Source organism: Somniosus microcephalus, chromosome 1 (genome assembly GCF_052327205.1).
Source record: "Somniosus microcephalus isolate GS21.2 chromosome 1, FLI_Smic_1.0, whole genome shotgun sequence".
Classification (NCBI taxonomy): Eukaryota; Metazoa; Chordata; class Chondrichthyes; order Squaliformes; family Somniosidae; genus Somniosus; species Somniosus microcephalus.
The window spans coordinates 136,751,644-136,769,589 of NC_140987.1; the positions used below are offsets into that span (position 1 = coordinate 136,751,644).

General features: G+C 46.3%; 1 protein-coding gene across 3 annotated transcripts in view; it reads right to left on the reverse strand.

Moving 5' to 3' along the window:
• pcsk5b (proprotein convertase subtilisin/kexin type 5b) overlaps positions 1–17,946 on the reverse strand; it is a 679,955-nt gene that overhangs the window by 31,466 nt on the left and 630,543 nt on the right. For all 3 annotated transcript variants that reach the window (XM_085986077.1, XM_085986086.1, XM_085986095.1), the window contains 3 exons: positions 13,178–13,420; positions 11,594–11,821; positions 7,397–7,574 (listed from right to left, as the gene is read on the reverse strand). In XM_085986077.1, the coding sequence (XP_085842203.1) occupies positions 7,397–7,574; positions 11,594–11,821; positions 13,178–13,420 (649 nt within the window). The remainder of the gene's footprint in view (positions 1–7,396; positions 7,575–11,593; positions 11,822–13,177; positions 13,421–17,946) is intronic.

The following is a 17,946-nucleotide window of genomic DNA, read 5'->3' on the forward strand; positions in this document are numbered from 1 at the left end:
TGGAATCCACTGCCTGAAAGGGTGGTGGAGGCAGATTCAATTGTGGCTTTCAAAAGGAAATTGGATAAGTACTTGAAGGAAATAAATTTGCAGGGCTACAGAGAAGGGGTGGGGAAGTGCTCTTGCAGAGAACCGGCACGGACTCGACGGGCCAAAAGGCCTCCTTCTGTGCTGTAACCATTCTAGGATTCTCCTCTTCTATGAAACTCTTTCACCTTGGGCTGTATTCTCATTGTATATATTATAGCCTTAAAATTAATGGGTTGGAGAGGGCATAAATTGAGTGTTTCTCCCACAGGGGGATGGGATTTGGGACAAGTTGTAAATCCCATCCCATTTGCACAAATAGTTCCCTCACTGGTGGAACTAGGCAAATGAAGGAAAAATGACATGATCATCTGTCATAAATTCCATGATTCCTGCCTTCCTCAGCTGCCAATGAAACGTACGCCTGTATGAAACAGGCATGCTTGCGAGGACGAGCTGGGCCAGGCAGAAATGTGGGCAAGTGTGAGGTCATCCACTCTTGACACAAGAAAGATAAATAAAAGTATTTGCTAAATGGTGAGAAATTAGAAACTGTATAGAGCAAAGAGATAATAAGAATATAAGAACATAAGAAATAGGAGCAGGAGTAGGCCAATCGGCCCCTTGAGCCTGCTCCGCCATTCAATAAGATCATGGCTGATCTGATCCTAACCGCCAATCCACTATCACAGAACCATCTCCTGAATCTAACAGAATTAGACACACGAAATAGGAGCAGGATCAGGCTACACGGCCCCTGGGCCCGCTCCGCTACCCACAGGGCCATGACTGATCCGAACTTAGACTCATGTCCAAATTCCTGCCCGTTCCCCGTAACCCTTAATTCCGTTTACTTCGAGGAAACTGTCTATTTCTGTTTTAAATTTATGTAATGATGTAGCTTCTACAGCTTTTTGGGGCAGCATATTCCATGGACCTACCACCCTCTGAGTGAAGTAGTTCCTCCTCATTTCAGTTTTGAAAGAGCAGCCCCTTATTCTAAGACTATGCCCCCTAGTTCTAGTTTCACCCATCATCGGGAACATCCTCCCCGCATCCACCCGATCCAACCCCTTCACAATCTTATATGTTTCAATAAGATCACCTCTCATTCTTGTGAACTCCAATGAGTAGAGTCCCAGGGATTAACCGAGTGAACCTTCTTTGTACTGACTCGAGAGCAAGTATGTCTTTTCTTAAGTATGGACACCAAAACTGTACGCAGTATTCCAGGTGCGGTCTCACCAATACCTTGTACAACTGAAGCAATACCTCCCTATTTTTATATTCTATCCCCCTAGCAATGAAAGCCAACATTCCATTGGCCTTCTTAATCACTTGCTGCACCTGCATACTAACCTTTTGAATTTCGTGCACCAGGACCCCCAGATCCCTTTGTACTTCAGTACTTTCCATTTTCTTGCCATTAAGATAATAACTTGCTCTACGATTTTTCCTGCCAAAGTGCATAACCTCACACTTTCCAGTATTGTATTCCATCGGCCAAATCTCTGCCCACTTACTTAGCCTGTCTATGTCCCCTTGCAGGTTTTTTATGTCCTCCTCACTCACTACTTTCCCTCCCATCTTAGTATCATCTGCAAACTTTGATATGTTACACTCAGTCCCCTCCTCCAAATCGTTAATATAGATTGTAAAGAGTTGGGGACCCAGCACTGACCCCTGCGGTACACCACTAGTTACTGATTGCCAGTCTGAGAATGAACCATTTATCCCAACTCTCTGCCTTCTGTTAGATAGCCAATCCTCTATCCATGCCAGAATATTACCCCCAATCCCGTGATTTTTTATCTTAAGCAATAATCTTTTGTGTGGCACCTCGTCAAATGCCTTTTGGAAGTCTAAATACACTACGTCCACTGGTTCCCCTTTATCCACCCTATATGTTACTTCCTCAAAGAACTCCAGCAAATTTGTCAAACATGACTTCCCCTTCATAAAACCATGCTGACTTTGTCCTATTAAATTATGATTATCCAAATGTCCTGTTACTGTCTCCTTAATAATGGACTCCAAGATTTTACCTACCACAGATGTTAGGCTAACCGGTCTATAGTTCCCAGCCTTCTGTCTACTGCCCTTTTTAAATAAGGGTGTTACATTAGCAGTTTTCCAGTCTGCCGGGACCATTGCCGAGTCCAGGGAGTTTTGGAAAATTATTACCAATGCATCCACAATCCCTACCGCCACTTCCCTCAAGACCCTAGGATGTAAGCCATCAAGTCCAGGTGATTTATCTGCCTTGAGTCCCATTATTTTACCGAGTACCACTTCCTTAGTGATTTTGATCGTGGTTAGCTCCTCCCCCCCTTTAGCCCCCTGTTTGTCTAGTGTTGGGATATTCTTAGTGTCTTCTACTGTAAAGACTGATATAAAATATTCATTCAGTGTTTTTGCCATCTCCATATTTCCCACCATTAATTTCCCGGTCTCATCCTCTAAGGGACCAACATTTACTTTAGCCACCCTTTTTCTTTTTATATAACTATAAAAACTCTTACTATCTGTTTTTATATTTTTTGCTAATTTACTTTCATAATCTATCTTCCCTTTCTTAATCAATCTTTTTGTTGTTTTTTGCTGTCTTTTAAAGTTTTCCCAATCCTTTATCCTCCCACTAGATTTGGCTACCTTATATGCCCTTGTTTTTAGTCGAATACTATCCTTAATTTCTTTACTTAGCCACGGATGGCTGTCTTTTCTTTTACACCCTTTTCTTCTCAGTGGAATATATATTTTTTGGAAGTTGTAAAATAACTCCTTAAATGTACACCACTGATCATGTATCGTCTTACCCTTTAATCTATTTTCCCAATCCACTCTACTCAATTCCGCTCTCATACCTTCATAGTCTCCTTTATTCAAGCTTAGCATGCTTGTTTGAGATCCAACCTTCTCACCCTCTAATTGAATATGGAATTCAACCATGTTATGGTCACTCATTCCAAGGGGATCCTTTACTAGGACATTTTTAATTAATCCTGTCTCGTTACACAGGACCAGATCTAAGGTTGCTTGCCCCCTGGTCGGTTCAGTTACATACTGCTCAAGAAACCCATCCCTAATACACTCAATGAACTCATCCTCAAGGCAGCCCTGCCCAATTTGATTTGTCCAATTAATATGATAGTTAAAATCCCCCATAATTATAGATGTTCCCTTATTACAAGCCTCAACTATTTCCTGATTGATACTCTGTCCAACAGAGTTGCCGCTGTTCGGAGGCCTATAGACTACACCCACTAGTGTTTTTTTCCCCTTATTATTCCTTATCTCCACCCAAACTGTTTCATTATCCTGATCTTTTGACCCAATATCATTTCTCTGTATTACAGTGATTCCTTCCTTTATTAACATAGCCACCCCACCTCCCCTTCCTTCCTGCCTGTCCTTCCTGATCGTTAAATAACCTGCTATGTTTAATTCCCAGGCATTGTCACCCTGCAGCCATGTTTCTGTAATGGCCACAAGATCATACCCATATGTAGTTATTTGTGCCATTAACTCGTCTATTTTGTTACGAATGCTACGTGCATTCAGATAGAGAACTTTCAAAGATGTTTTGTGACACTTAGTTCCTGCTTTTGCCCTTTTTATTACTTTACCTTTTACTCCATACCTTCTGCCCCTTCCTGACACGCTCTGGTTTTTAATTTCCCCACTGCTACCTAAGTCTATGACCTTCTCTGTTGTCATTTTTATTATTTGCTCTCTAGGAGCAAATCCAAGTACACAAATCATTAGAAAGCCAGTGGATGGGTCCAAAAAGTGACCAAAAAGGCTCATAGAATGCTGGCCTTTATCTGAAGAGGGCTGGAATACAAAGTGAAGGAAGTTATGCTTCAGTTGTATAGAGCCTTGGTCAGACCCGATCTGGAGTACTGTGATCAGTTTTGGCCACCCCACCTCAAGAGGGATATATTGGCCTTGGAGGGGGGTGGTGCAGCACAGATTCAGCAGAATTATACCAGTGCTTAGGACAGGTTGCATAAACCTGGCTTGTATTCCTTTGAATATAACAGATTGAGGGGTGATCTGATCGAAGTGTTTAAAATGTTAAAATGATTTGAGTCTAGGTGGTCAATGAACCATTACTTTCTGTCAAGTCTTGGGAGAAGGAATAGCATTGTTGCTTGAATTTTTTATGTTTACAAATTTTCCTCAGCAACTGCAATTAAATCTCTCAGCTGACTTAGCCATTAATCATCGATATGAAATGCTGTCAACAGCTTTCTGAAAATTTAAGTATATATTAATTGCATTCTCCTCATCTTGCATGAGAATAATCGCTTCAAAAAATCTCCCATGTTCATTAAATATGATATTCTGAATCCACACTAATCATCCCTTAGCAAGTTATCCTTTTCCAAGTGTTCACTCACCAGCTCACTAAAAATTATTTGAAAATTTTCCTACAACTGATGTAAAACTTACTGGCTTATAGTTTTCAGGCATGTGCTTTTCACCTTTTTTCAAATAATAATGCAGGATGTTTTGCAGTTTATGGGGTCTAAATTCAATAGCCCCCAAAAACGGGCGCGAGGATCGCGATGCACGATTAACCTGCGCCCATTCAATGTAATGCAGGCAGTACGCCAACTTCGTGCTACCTGCTAATTTCAATGATTTCAGCATGTAGCCAGTGCTCACCGCACTGTTGAGTGGCTGCACACATCAGCAAGAAGCCCAAAATTGTGAGAGGCTAGCACCAGTTAAAGCTAGCCTGCACCTCTTAAAGGGGAGGTGCATTGTGGCTGAAGCAGGTGCTGGAAGTCATTCAGGAAGTGAATCTGACCTGGGAAACAGTGAAGAATGGCATAACATGGGAGAGAATGGCCTACAAGGTTTTCAGACACTGCACTGGAGGCCTTGGTGGAGGAGTTGGAAAGGTTGAGAGATGTCCTGTATCCACAGGGGGCTGGGAGGCCCACCAGACACACGCTCAGAAGGCAGTGGAAGCAGATAGCTGTGGAGGTCGATGCCAGGAATCAAGCTTCGAGGACTTGGATGCAGTGCTGCAAGAAGTTCAATTACCTCACACAAGTGGTCAAGGTCAGTGAATGCATCTTCAAATGCTATATCCTACCACCTGCACCACTAGTCTCAGCCACTGCTCAATGCACCACACTCCCATCACTCACCTACCAACAACCTCTGTCAATCAAGACTCATACCTAACATCCATAGCTTCACCTCACCCTCGTACACTTAGCACTGCTGCAAGCCTCACACCCACATCTCACAGCTTGCACACACTGCCAGCTATTCAACCATGACTGGCACATCATCCAAATACATTGCACCACACTCACTGACAAACCTTCCTCTCTCTTATAGGACAAGGTGGCGAACAACCAGAGGCAGCAGGAGCTAACCGGCAGAGGACAGGCACGCCTGCATGTTTTATCCCCCATGGAGGAGACGGTGCTGACCATTATTGTAACAGCCAATGCTGAGACCCTGGCCAGTTACGGGGCTGAAACAGTCAAAGATGTCTGTTACCTCATAACTAATCCTCCTTCTCACATCCCACTTCCCGCTCATCCCACAATCTCTTCTGATTTACAAGCTGCAAAAGGTGTAAGCATGCGCCTCTTACCCCCCCCACCCCCCCTTCACCACAACCTTACTCTTGCGCCTTTCTCCTTTCAGATACCCAGGCAGTGGTGGAAGAGCAAGAAGACAGTGGTGATGAAGACACACCATTATGGGATCTGCATGTGGTGAGACACCAGGCACAGGAGGCCTACAGCCAGAGCAGGGGGCAATGATATTGCAGGTGCCAGCTCACTGGGGGGTGAGGTCGCACACAAGTTCTGCTGCAGAGGACTCAGATGAGGGGCAAGCTACAGAAGAAGGCTAATGGGTATGCACAATGAAATGCTTGGTGAATTGGAAAGCCTGCCAGAAAGCCTGCGTGCAATGTCAAGGACCATGGAGGAGTCACAGGACTTTGCGCAGAACTTGAGCCCATCTTTTCCAGCATGGAAGTGGTGGCCAACTCCATTAGCACACTTGAGGACCCAACCATGATGCAGTGTCTGATGGCCGGTGTCTCAGCTTCCATTGCAGCATAAGCAGCAGCAGCCCAACGTCTGAGTGCTGCAGTGAAAGCTCAGACTGCTTTGCCATCATGGTTCTGGATTCCAGTGTTCAAAGGGGCTTGCGGGGTATCACAGCAGTCCTGCAATCTGTCCTCCAACAGATTACTAGGATTGCTTAGATGCTGCCCCGGGGGAGTGGCAGTGGCTCCATGGAGCACGAATCTGCTGTCCTCTCTCAGGATGACAGCATTCATCTTCTCACCACAGTCACTCCGCCAATGCCCTTGCTGTTGCCTGTCAGCCAGCCAGCCCAGGTTGCTGCGATCTATGCCAAGATGGTGCAGTCCGCAGCTGGGTTTTCTAGGCCCAGAGCTACTCGAGGTCGTCCTCTAAGGCCATCTGCAGTCTCCTCCAATGAAAGTTAGCAGCCTTCCACCAGCCATGCTACAGCCATTGGGGTAGCACTGCGTAGGAGCACTAGGTCAGGCAAAGGCACACGGAAGACAGGCACTAAGGGAATACACAAGGGTGATTAGTTTATGTTTGTATGCAACATGGCACGTTTTGATTTAAAAATTTGGTTTGGAATGTTTATTTTGTAGAGGCTTTTATTTTTGCATTGTGGCCAAGGTGAAGGTCAGAAGAAATCAACCAGCAACTAACCTGTAAGTAGTTGATGATCTCTTTAAATAGCACTGGTTGGGGGTTCCTTCCTGCTGCTGAATGCATGTTCAACTGTGCGAGGTTAAGAGAGGGCGTTAGCTAAAGTGTTGAGCTCCAAAATGGTAGTGCTGGCGTCAAGTCAGCGTTGAATGCTGATTGATGTCATGATCTGCCTGCTCTGCATACTTCTGGCGGGCGTTCACTGCGTGCGCGTTAATGCCCTCACTAATAGAGCGTATAGTGCGACTTGCCCATAAGTGTGTGGATGCCATTTTGGAGCCCTAAGGACACTCATAGCGCCGAAAAAAAACAGGCAATAATTACCTGAATTTTGTGCCGTATAGATCCCCATATTCCTGCACCAAAATCCATTATGAACAAACAAATTGTTTGCCATTCCTCGAACAACATTTTTCCTGGCGTCCATATACACCACATATTAAAGAAAAATTAACCTGATTGAGTTGTAAGGATCATAATGTTCAAAGTATAAACTATAAGCAGTTAGCATTTAAAGTATCTTTTAACAGACCTGGTATATTCTCTGGCACTCAAAAGGAAAAGAGCAAACTTTGTCAATCTATCAGTTTCTCCAGTTCAAATTCCAGTGAAATAACTTTAATCTGATCTGTGGCACCTACCCAGATCCGCAGTTCTTGACACACATCGATTTCAGGCTGTACCAGTCTGGTTTACAGGCAAGGCACTGTGTTTTAGACTGCCCATTGCATATCTCACAGGTTTTGTGACAAGCAAAGCAGTGACGCCTATTCTGCTCTGTGTAGTACCCATCTGGACAATTGTCTATGCACGTCTTATCTAATTGAAAGAAAAATAGTTACAATAATTAATATAAGATAAAACAGCAAAGTGTAGAACACCTTTACCATGCTGCCATTGAGAAAGTAATTTAAAAAGCACATTGTAAAGCACATCTTATCGGTATTAACCACATTTTCAATATACTGTAATCCTTTATAAGTGTCAAATCTCTCAGTGATTTTATGTCTAATGGAGTTAATCACATTTTATGACAAATTGAATATATTGTCATTTTCAGCAATAGCAGTTCCCAAAGCAACTCTTATATGGCCAAAATATGGTTTATTTTGCATTAATAAACATCCATGCCTTTGTTACCTCTAAACCTGACTGTTCCAATGCATTAGTACGATAGCAAAATACTGCAGATGTTGGAAATCCGAAATAACAACAGAAAATGCTGGAAAAACTCAGCAGGTCAGGCAACATCCGTGGAGAGAAATTTGAGTTGACGTTTCGGGTTTGACCCTTCTTCAAAACTGGAGAGAAAAGGAACTAGATCAAAGGCAGGGCTGCGATCGGACAAAAGAATAAAAGAACCAAAAGAAGTAAAAGAGATTAGAAGCTAGACGAGATGGTAATATGCTGGGATTAGGTGTAAAGTGTACTGGCAGGGCAAAAGATAGCTGCCAGGTGTGAGAGAGAAACAAAAGGAAAGGGGGGGGGGGGGAAAGGAGTGGAAAAATATAAGTAAAAATGAAATAGGGGCCGAGGTTATGATCTGAAATTGTTGAACTCGATATTGAGACCGGAAGGCTGCAGAGTGCCTAATCGGAAGATGAGGTGCTGTTCCTCGAGTTTACGTTGAGCTTCCGTGGAACAGTACAAGAGGCCAAGGACGGTGAGGTCCGAGTGGGAATGGAGCGGTGAATTGAAATGACAGGCGACCGGAAGCTCGGGGTCACCCTTACGGACTGAACGGAGGTGTTCCGCAAAGCGGTCACCCAATCTGCGTTTGGTCTCCCCAATGTAGAGGAGACCGCATCGTGAGCAGCGAATACAGTATACTAGATTGCGAGAAGTACAAGTAAATCGCTGTTTCACCTGGAAGGGGTGTTTGGGGCCCTGGACAGTGGGGAGGGGGGAGGTATAGGGGCAGGTGTTACATCTCCTCCGCTTGCACGGGAAGGTGCCAGGCGAAGGGGAAGGGCTGTTTGGGGTGATAGAGGAGTGGACTAGGGTGTCTCGGAGAGAGCGGTCCCTGCGGAATGCTGAAAGGGGAGGGGAGGGGAAGATACGTTTGGTGGTGGGATCACTTTGGAGGTAGCGGAAATGCCGGAGGATGATCCGTTGAATGTGGAGGCTGGTGGGGTGAAAGGTGAGGACAAGGGGAACCCTATCGTGGTTCCGGGAGGGAGGGGCAGGGGTGAGGGCAGAGGTGCGGGAGATAGAACTGACACGGTCGAGGGCATTCCTGGCCAGCCCCTCATGTTCTACCCTCCATAAACTTGAGTTCATCCAAAACTTTGCTGCCTGTGTCCTAACTTGCACCAAGTCTTGTTCACCCATCACCCCTGCGCTCGCTCGCCTACATTGGCTCACAGTTAAACAATGCCTCAATTTTAAAATTCTCATCCTTATTTTCAAATTTTTCCATGGCCTTGCTCCACCCTATGTCTGTAACCTCCTCCAGCCCTAAACCCTCCGAGATATCTACGCTCCTCCAATTCTGGCCTCTTGAGTATCCCCGATTTTAATTGCTCCACCATTGGTGGCCATGTCTTCAGGTGCCAAGGCCCTAAACTTTGGAATTCCCATGGCTCAGTTGGTAGCACCCTCGCCTCTGACTCAGAAGGTTGTGGGTTCAAGTCCCACTCCAGACTTGAGCACAAAAATCTAGGCTGACATTCTAGTGCAGTACTGAGGGAATGCTGCACTGTTGGAGGTGCCGTCTTTCGGATGAGACGTTAAACCGAGGCCCCGTCTGCTCTCTCAGGTGGATGTAAAAGATCCCATGGCACTTTTTTGAAGGGCGGGGAGATATCCCCGGTGTCCTAGCCAATATTTATCCCTCAATCAACATCACTAAAACAGATTATCTGGTCATTATCACATTGCTCTTTGTAGGAGCTTGCTGTGCGCAGATTGGCTGCCGCGTTTCCTACATTACAACAGTGACTACACTTCAAAAAGTACCTCATTGGCTGCAAAGCTCTTTGGGACGTCCGGTGGTCATGAAAGGTGCTATATAAATGCAACTCTTTCTTTCTTTTCTTTCCCTCCCTAAACCTCTCCACTTCTCTTTCCTCCTTTAAGATGCTTCTTAAAACCTACCTCTTTGACCAATCTTTCTGTCCTAATATCTTATGTGGCTCGGTGTCAAATTTTGTTTGATAACGCTCCTGTTAAGTGCCTTGGGATGTTTTACTACGTTAAAGGCGTTATATAATTAAAGTTGTGTTGTTATTGTTAATAAAACAACTTCATGTTTATTTGTATATATTGCGCGTGCTTGTTTGCCAGAGAGTAAATTTGTCACTTTTGCTATAAGCCTCCTTTCTGAGCGGAAGGTGGAAGACAGTGATTTCAAGTGGAAGGGGTGGGGGGCTCACCAAAAATAGAGCTAAGTATCTTATACGAATGTCTCTCAGACTCATGGTAACTATAACATACCTCTGCTGAACCAGAGAATCCCCTCCTTGCTCCTGCTTGGTTTCATCTCTGCTCCCCACCCTTTCACAATCCAATGGAATAATCAAGTCCTAAGCATATAATTTCAGTGCCACTAATAAATTCTGAAGAATTGATTCTGATGATAGACCACCTCCTTCCCAAATATCATACAAAGATGATGCACATTGGAGGACAAAAGGTGGTGAGAATTGCTTTGGTTGCTAAGTGTTATAATGTCACAAGTATGTCTCTGAAGATTTCATCTATTCATTATCTTTAGGTAAATTTTACTAGAATTACTTAGCTGAGCAAATTGTCAGGAACCGGGGCAATTCTTAGCCGAAGGTAAGTTAAGTAAACTAATCTCTGTTTAAATGACAAAACAAATTTAAAATCCTGTCATGAGCTTATCAAAGTATCTGTCCAAACCATTAAAAGTGCACAAAGCCAATGGTAACCACAGTGTTTTGTGGAGCGGTCTTCAAGTTGATTGTCAGTTTGACTGGCATTCGGATCAGGGATATTTTTACCATTGTTAAAAAAAAATCAGTTTTAGTCTCAACCCAATCTGACTACTTCAATTTGCGTGAGCATGGCCCAGTATCTTCCTTATCTCTGGTACACAGAACTATCAACTTTGGAGACATTTTAGGAATAAGATTTATGATCAAAACAAGTGAAAGAATGAAAGAAAGTCTTGCATTTATATAGTGCCTTTCACGACCTCAGGATGTCCTAAAGCGCTTTACAGCCAATGAAGTACTTTTGACGTGTAGTCACTGTTGTAATGTAGGAAATCCAGCAATCAATTTGCACACAGCAAGCTCCCACAAACAGCAATGTGATAATAACCAGATAATGTTTTTAGTGACACTGATTAAGGGATAAATATTGGCCAGGACACCGAGGATTCCTCTGCTCTTGTTCAAAATAGTGCCATTGGATCTTTTACGTCGATCTGAGGGAGAAGATAGGGCCTCGGTTTAACATCTCATCTGAAAGACGGCGCCTCCGATAGTGCAGCACTCCCTCGGTACTGCCCTGGAGTGTCAGCCTAGATTTTTGTGCTCAAGTCTCTAGAGTGGGACTGAATCCACAACCTTTGGACTCAGAAGCGAGAATGCTACCAACTGGGCAAAGTAAGATTAATTGTAAATCCATTTAAGCAGACAGATTGGTGTTTACTTTTTAAAGTGACATACATTAAAGTAGGTTACAATTTTAAATCAAAACAAATGATCCTTGCTCCAAAAAGAGTGACTTCACCGCTCTAGGACAACAACAGTTATTAATTTCTAGTCACCTTGAAGACTGAAACAAGGATTACAATATCATTCAAAAAGAAAACCAAATTGTGCTGTTTTCCATTTGCTGGAGCTTTGAAAGTCCTAAGGCATACTCACTGAGTAAAAAGTGATTGTGAGTGCAGCTGAGACAGTCGTGGTCTGTGGGCCCATAACAGCGGTAGCATTTTTTGTGACAGGACCTACAGATCTGGTCCATGTACGTATTCAGGGGACAGTCCTTGTGCGTTACGCAGTGCCCCTGACTGTTCTTTATCATCTCTTTTCTACAATGAATGCAGTCTGATGAATGAGGTCCCTCGCAGGTCCTACATGTCTGATCACACTCTACAATTAAAAAAAAAATGCTCAGTATCTGACATTTACAATTTAGAATGGAGTAATTAAGTATTACAAAATACAAATATAAATACAAGGGATATAAATACAAGGGATATAAATTTGTTCTCGGGGTTTGCCTTTAGTTTTTGGTGATTGTAAAGTTAAATATTTACAAAGCTAAATCTGAAGTCATATGAATCTTCCCAGATTGCCATCTTACATTGCTTCACAACTACACCAGTAAGAAATACAGATGCACACCAACCTCTACAGTCAGGAACTAACAAACCTTATCCCTCTAACCTCCCCCACCCACCCCGCACCCAACCCAAACTGATCAACACCAGCAAAAAAATATACTCGGGAGATCACTCATTTCCCCACTGAACCGCAACGGAAAACAAATATATAACCAACTACACAGTCAGAGATCAAGGGGTTTAAATTGTGTCTGCTTTATTGACCTAAAATGGGCACAATGATAACTAATTTAGCAGAGCAAAGCCCTTTGCTTGAGTTACACGGGCATTCAGGCCACTGCTAAATTGACATGGGGCTTTTCTTAGGCGGCCATCACAGGCCTATTGAAATCAGGCTCCTATGCCCATTGCATACCCAGATTGTTTGGATTAGTTGGAACCAGTAATACGCAAGCTCTAACTGGTCTTTCTGTGTCTTGAGCAGCCTAACCAGCAGACCTTTAAGGGACTGCTGGAGGTTGCTCAAAAAAAGGCCCAAAACTTTCAGGAATATATTATTTGTGAAGTCAAAATGAGCCACTGTCTGGCTGCCCTTCTGATCGTCTTCCCCCTGCTCACTTGTAGTCCTCAGCAGTGGCCGATATTGGTTAGGCCCCGATAAGCTAGCTGCATCGAGGCGCTCGCAGCTCCCCTGAATAAATTATGATAAAGCCCAGGGATGAATTTAGGATGGTCCTCGTGCTCTCCGTTTCAACGCGCTGTTGTTGTGTGCTACTGGAATCATGCCCGATTTGGGGCGCTAACTAATTTAGGCCCCCAGATGTCTTCAATTGAATCGTTTATCATTGTGTTGATATTATGATGCTAATTCAGCGAATCCAAACCCAAAATGGAAATAACTGAGTAAAATATTTGCAAATTAACCTTGGTGGGCTTCAAGTTCAGAACTCAGTTTGAGTTATATCTTAATCACTACAAAAATTGAGAAACAGCAGGAGAAAAATTCAAGACGTATATGATAAATAATGGCCCCCTAGTTAGACAATTGCCATTCCACAAATGTTACTTTGTGACTAAACATTTAAAAGTTACTGTACCCTTTCCTTGCATTCTTACAATTCTGGTTGTTTCCCATTGTTATTATAACATATACTGAGCTCACCCTGGCAATTTTTAGTTTTCTTGTCCATGTAAGTTCCTTCAGGGCAGATTGTCAAACACTTTCCATCATACATAACTGAAGAAGGTTTGGTACACTCTTCACAGTCATCAGAGTCTGGACCATTACACACTGCACATCCAAGGTGGCATGAAGTGCATGTATAGGTCTGAGTGTTCGGAAAAAATCCTGGGGGACAGTCCTCGAAGCAAATGGCATTGTGAAAGAAAAAGTATCTGCTGCATTCTGTGGAAATCAAACATATTATTAATTTTTCTGCTTTCAAATAGGTCATAATATCATGGCAACCATATAATCTCAATAAACCAATTTGTGTAGTAATCAAAATTATGTATCAAATTGTGTTGCAGCTATATAGTTACTAGAATTAGTAATGATGTATTTATAAGAGATAATGTTATGTGCATAGGAACAGGTGTAGGCCATTCAGCCCCTTGATCCTGATCTGCATGCTCTTGCAGTGGGACCTCTTGGTTCCCGCCAGTGCATACCAGAAAATCATGGCACATCATCCGTGACTGTCAATCTATTAATTTAATTGAATAAAAAATCAAGGGATTTGTGCCCCATGATTTTCTGATAGACAAGGTTGAGGTGCCAACATGCACTTGGAAAATTTAGGCCCTAGACTACTCATTGAATTAAATTACTTACAATACTATCATTTTGGATCTTTATGTTTCCATTTCTGAACTAACTCATCTTTCATTGAATACCTTATATGATTCAACTAGCTGAAGTGCCCGGCGGTGCCGAGGCTTTTTCGAGGGCATGTTGTTGTTGGAAGAGAGAGAGAGAGCGACTGGGGGGAAGAGAGAGAGCGACTGGGGGGAAGAGAGAGAGCGACTGGGGGGAAGAGAGGGGAGGGGGGGGAAGGGAGGGGAGGGGGAGGGGAGGGAGGGGAAGGGAGGGAGGGGGGAGGGGGGAAGGAAGGGAGGGAGGGGGGGGAAGGGAGGGCGGGGGGAGGGGAAGGCGGGGGGAGGGGAAGGGAGGGCGGGGGGAGGGGAAGGGGAGGGAGGGGAAGGGAGGGCGGGGGAGGGGGAGGGCGGGGAAGGGAGGGGATGGAGGGCGGGGGGGAGGGAGGGTGGGGGGCGCCCCCCCCCCGAGGGTCGCGCCCCCCCCCCCCCGAGGTGAAGACCGCCAATTGCGCGCGCAGCAGGAGCTGAGACGCGGCGTCTCTCGGCCGGCGGGCCCGGTTGCCAGGGCAACCGTGACGCTGACCAAGCCAGAGAGAGAGACGCCGCGTCTCAGCTGCTCCTGCTGCGCGCGCGGGCCCCCCCCCCCCCCCCCCGAGGGTCGCGGCCCCCCCCCCCCCCGAGGGTCGCGGCTGCACCCCCCTCCACCCGAGGTGAAGACCGCCGATTGCGGCTGTGCGATACGTCCGGCAGGCCCGGTTGCCAGGGTAACGCCGGACGCTCAGCAAGCCCCGGCAGAGAGAGACGTCTCAGCTCCTGCTGCGCGCGCACCCTAGCGCCGCTGGGCTGAGGCTCGGCCCTCCAGCCTTCGAGTGGGGCCGGGAGGTGCCTAGCTCGGGCGTGGGTGCGGAGGAGACGCCGAGGCTTCTAGGCCTATACATGGAGAAAATCTGAAAACGGGGAAAGGTAGGAAAATTAATGAGATTAGATAAGTTAATTACTTTCTAAATCATTTTTTTTAAAAACAATATGTGTTTTAAAAGCAACGTTTTTTTTTTAAGACGCAGAAAGCGGGAAAAAGAAAGGAAAAGTTTGGAATCAAGATGGCGGCGACTCACCTCGGTTCAGAACAATAAAGCCCGGCCACACGTGCACCGATTGGCCCGGCGGCACACGCCAGCAACCCGGCGTACGATTGGTCGAGCTCGAGGTCACTCTGTCGCTAATGAGCGGATAATGAGATGCTAATGAGCGGAATGTTGAAGGTTTTTGGGGATACCGCGGGCGCAATTTTAGCCCGGCCGAAACGTAAATACGCTTAAAACCATCTCGGAAGCGTAAGCTTTCTTTGGAGGTAACGCGCGCGTAGGTACGCCCTGTAACTTTCGAGTGCATACCCGCAACGCACACGCGATGACAGACAGATAGACAGAATGACAGAAGTACCGATTTATATATATAGATAGACTAGCTGAGGGAGCCCGGCGGTGCCGAGGCTTTCTCGAGGGCATGTTGTTGTTGGAAGAGAGAGAGGGAGCGACTGGGGGGAAGAGAGAGAGGGAAGGAGAGAGAGGGAATGAGAGAGAGAGGGAATGAGAGAGAGAGGAAGGAGAGAGAGAGGGGGAAGGAGAGAGAGAGAGGGGGGGAAGGAGAGAGAGAGAGATGGAAGGAAAGAGAGAGAGAGATGGAAGGAGAGAGAGAGAGAGGGAAGGAGAGAGAGGGAAGGAGAAAGAGAGGGAAGGAGAGAGAGACAGAGAGAGGGAGAGGGAAGGAGAGAGAGATTGGGAGTGTGAGAGAGAGATTGGGAGTGTGAGAGAGATTGGGAGTGAGAGAGAGAGAGATTGGGAGTGAGAGAGAGATTGGGAGTGAGAGAGAGAGAGATTGGGAGTGAGAGAGAGAGAGATTGGGAGTGAGAGAGAGAGAGATTGGGAGTGTGAGAGAGATTGGGAGTAAAGAGAGAGAGAGATTGGGAGTGAGAGAGAGATTGGGAGTGTGAGAGAGAGAGAGAGAGAGATTGGGAGTGTGAGAGAGAGAGAGATTGGGAGTGTGAGAGAGAGAGATTGGGAATGTGAGAGAGAGAGAGAGAGACTGGGAGTGTGAGAGAGAGAGATTGGGTGTGTGAGAGAGAGAGAGATTGGGAGTGTGAGAGAGAGATTGGGAGTGTGAGAGAGAGATTGGGAGTGTGAGAGAGAGACTGGGAGTGTGAGAGAGAGATTGGGAGTGTGTGAGAGAGAGAGATTGGGAGTGTGTGAGAGAGAGAGATTGGGAGTGTGAGAGAGAGAGAGATTGGGAGTGTGAGAGAGAGAGAGATTGGGAGTGTGAGAGAGAGAGAGATTGGGAGTGTGAGAGAGAGAGAGATTGGGAGTGTGTGTGAGAGATTGGGAGTGTGTGAGAGAGAGAGATTGGGAGTGTGTGAGAGAGAGAGATTGGGAGTGTGTGAGAGAGAGAGACTGGGAGTGTGAGAGAGATTGGGAGTGTGAGAGAGAGAGAGATTGGGAGTGTGTGAGAGAGAGAGATTGGGAGTGTGTGAGAGAGAGTGATTGGGAGTGTGAGAGAGAGAGAGATTGGGAGTGTGTGTGAGAGATTGGGAGTGTGTGAGAGAGAGAGATTGGGAGTGTGTGAGAGAGAGAGATTGGGAGTGTGAGAGAGAGAGAGATTGGGAGTGTGAGAGAGAGAGAGATTGGGAGTGTGAGAGAGAGATTGGGAGTGTGAGAGAGAGAGAGATTGGGAGTGTGAGAGAGAGAGAGATTGGGAGTGTGAGAGAGAGAGAGATTGGGAGTGTGAGAGAGAGATTGGGAGTGTGAGAGAGAGAGAGATTGGGAGTGTGAGAGAGAGAGAGAGATTGGGAGTGTGAGAGAGAGAGAGATTGGGAGTGTGAGAGACAGAGAGAGATTGGGAGTGTGAGAGAGAGAGATTGGGAGTGTGAGAGAGAGAGAGATTGGGAGTGTGAGAGAGAGAGAGATTGGGAGTCTGAGAGAGAGAGATTGGGAGTCTGAGAGAGAGAGACTGGAGTGAGAGAGAGAGAGATTGGAAATGTGTGAGAGAGAGAGATTGGGAGTGTGAGAGAGAGAGATTGGGAGTGTGAGAGAGAGAGACTGGGAGTGAGAGAGAGAGAGATTGGGAATGTGAGAGAGAGAGAGATTGGGAATGTGAGAGAGAGAGAGAGATTGGGAGTGAGAGAGAGATTGGGAATGTGAGAGAGAGAGAGATTGGGAGTGTCAGAGAGAGAGATTGGGAGTGAGAGAGAGAGAGAGAGAGATTGGGAGTGTGTGAGAGAGAGATTGGGAGTGTGAGAGAGAGAGACTGGGAGTGTGAGAAAGAGATTGGGAGTGTGTGAGAGAGAGAGATTGGGAGTGAGAGAGAGAGAGACTGGGAGTGTGAGAGAGAGAGAGATTGGGAGTGTGAGAGAGAGAGACTGGGAGTGTGAGAGAGAGAGAGATTGGGAGTGTGAGAGAGAGAGACTGGGGAGAGAGAGAATGGGGAGATAGAGAGACTGAGGGGGGAGAGAGAGAGAGACTGAGGGGGGAGAGACAGAGCGACTGAGGGAGAGAGAGAGAGAGACGGGGGAGAGAGAGGAGAGAGACTTTTTCGAGGGCATGTTGTTGTTGGAAGAGAGAGAGCGAGTGGGGGGGGGGGAAGAGAGAGAGAGCGAGTGGGGGGGCGGTGCAGAGGCTTTTTTGAGGGCATGTTGTTGGAAGAGAGAGAGGGAGCGACTGGGGGAAGAGAGAGAGGGAGCGACTGGGGGGAGAAGGGAGGGAACGACTGGGGGGGGGAAGCGAGAGAGCGACTGGGGGGAGAGAGAGAGCGACTGGGGGGGAAGAGAGAGCGACTGGGGGGGAAGAGAGAGCGACTGGGGGGGAAGAGAGAGCGACTGGGGGGGGGAAGAGAGAGAGCGACTGGGGGGGAAGAGAGAGAGCGACTGGGGGGGAAGAGAGAGCGACTGGGGGGGAAGAGAGAGCGACTGGGGGGGGGAAGAGAGAGCGACTGGGGGGGGAAGAGAGAGAGCGACTGGGGGGGAAGAGAGAGAGCGACTGGGGGGGAAGAGAGAGAGCGACTGGGGGGGAAGAGAGAGAGCGAATGGGGGGGAAGAGAGAGAGCGACTGGGGGGAGAGAAGA